At 47.9% G+C, this 2,010-nt stretch overlaps 1 protein-coding gene across 2 annotated transcripts in view; it reads left to right on the plus strand.

Annotated features, from left to right (window-relative positions):
• The window catches only part of RSPH9 (radial spoke head 9 homolog (Chlamydomonas)), a 37,720-nt gene that overhangs the window by 18,030 nt on the left and 17,680 nt on the right, over positions 1-2,010 (plus strand). For both annotated transcript variants that reach the window (XM_011986803.1, XM_011986802.1), the window contains exon 4: positions 391-537. In XM_011986803.1, coding sequence (XP_011842193.1) covers positions 391-537 — 147 coding nt within the window. The remainder of the gene's footprint in view (positions 1-390; positions 538-2,010) is intronic.

Genomic DNA, 2,010 nt, shown 5'->3' on the forward strand with positions numbered 1-2,010 from the left:
GGGATTCTCCTGCCTCAGCCTCCCGAGTAGCTGGGATTACAGACACCCACTACCATGCCCGGCTAATTTTTGTATTTTTAGTAGAGACAGGGTTTTGCCATGTTGGCCGGGCTGTTCTCAAACTCCCGACCTCAGGTGATCTGCCTGCCTTGGCTTCCCAAAGTGCTGCGATTACAGGCATGAGCCATCGCGCCTGGCTGGACTCTGTTTATGGCAGGATCTGGTCCGAGTTTGGACTGAGGGAACGCTAATCCATTTCCTTCCTTCAGTTCTCTGTCAGTGGTTGACACGGTCTTTTGTAAGCCCTACCATGTGGTCCCAGTGCAGAGAGAAAGGGGGCTGGGGGGTTTTGGGCTAACCATCCTTTTCCTGCCTGCCACCTCTTTCTAGGACTGTCCTTGTCTGAGGCCAAGAAGCTCAGCTCCTACTTCCATTTCAGGGAGCCTGTTGAGCTAAAGAATAAGACCTTGCTTGAGAAGGCTGACCTGGACCCCTCCCTGGATTTCATGGACTCCTTGGAGCATGACATTCCCAAAGGTAATAGTCCATTACCTCAAGGCCATGGAATTTGTCCTCAGGCCACAGCAGCAGGCCATGCCACCTGCCATTTTTCTCTGAGACTGGAACCAAGGGCCTAGTGGGAATTGGTGGTTCACCATGGGTTTTTGAGGGTGGGGCTTCCCCAGGGCCCAGTTTATAGTACACACTGATGAATGTTCTTGAATTACAAAAGGTAGGATTGTTTTCCATATGTTTTCACAGAGAGGAGGTATCTCAGTGTCTCTTGATTTTTGTAGCAATCTTGAATGGAGGCAGGTTGGGAATCTTTTCCCAAATATCCCTGAAAATATTAGCCATACTTACATCTCAACTGTTACTTTTGGGAGTCTGGGATTTGGGGACTGGATATAATGCTTGGCACATAGCTGGTGCTGCTGACCCCATTTCCTTCCCTTGAGCATCTCCCGTAGAGAACAACATGTCCTCAGATGCTATAACCCAATTCAGGTGCCAGGCTCTAGGCCATTGGGGGCCAGGCCCAAGGCACAGACTCAGCGCCCCATTTCTTTCTCTTCCCTTGTTGGGTATTCCTGAGAATGAGAAGGATCTAATGATGATGACGGCAATGATAATGACAACAACAACAACTAACTCATGAAACATGACGCGCTTATCGTGTGCCAGGCACCGTACTCAGCTCTTGCCATGCCTTATCTCATTTTAATTTTCACAGCCAGCCTATTATTTTTATCCCCATTTTACAGATGAGGAAACAGGGGCTCAGAGAGTTAAACCCAAGGACACAGTAAGTGTTAAAGTGTTAGAACTCCACAGCTCTGGCATGAACTGGATTGTTAAGTAAACAACAGTTTAAATGACAATAGGAACTACAGGACAATAGTCACCCACACCTCTGGGGGAAACACTTCTGAAGAGCAGTGAACGACCCAACTGGGCGGTATCTCAGGATGGGGATGGTGACGCAAGGTCTGTGGAATCAGACAGGCTGGGTTGGAGTCCTGAATTGGCCCCTTACTAGCTGTGTGACTTCATGCAAATCCCTCCATTTCCCAGTACCTCAGTTTTCTCATTTCTATAAAGGGGAGAATTGATATTTTCTATCTCACTGAGTTTTTATGAGAATTAAATGGACTACTCCTATACCACCCTGAACATGCCTAATCTCTTCTGATCTTGGAAGCTAAGCAGGGTCAGGCCTGGTGAGCATTTGGATGCCAGAATTAAATGAGTAAACTCATGTACAAAATACTTATAACAGTGCCTAATGCACAGTAAGGACTCAAATGAAAATGAACACACCAGCGGGTCCCAGCACTTTGGGAGGCCAAGGTGGGCAGATCACTGGAGGTCAGGAGTTTGAGACCAGCCTGGCCAACATGGCAAAACCCCGTCTCTACTAAAAATAGAAAAATTAGCTGGGTGTGGTAGCGCGCGCCTATAAACCCAGCTACTTGGGAGGCTGAGGTAGGGAGAATTGCTTGAACCTGG

This window comes from Mandrillus leucophaeus, unplaced genomic scaffold, assembly GCF_000951045.1.
Source record: "Mandrillus leucophaeus isolate KB7577 unplaced genomic scaffold, Mleu.le_1.0 Scaffold3, whole genome shotgun sequence".
Taxonomy (NCBI): Eukaryota; Metazoa; Chordata; class Mammalia; order Primates; family Cercopithecidae; genus Mandrillus; species Mandrillus leucophaeus.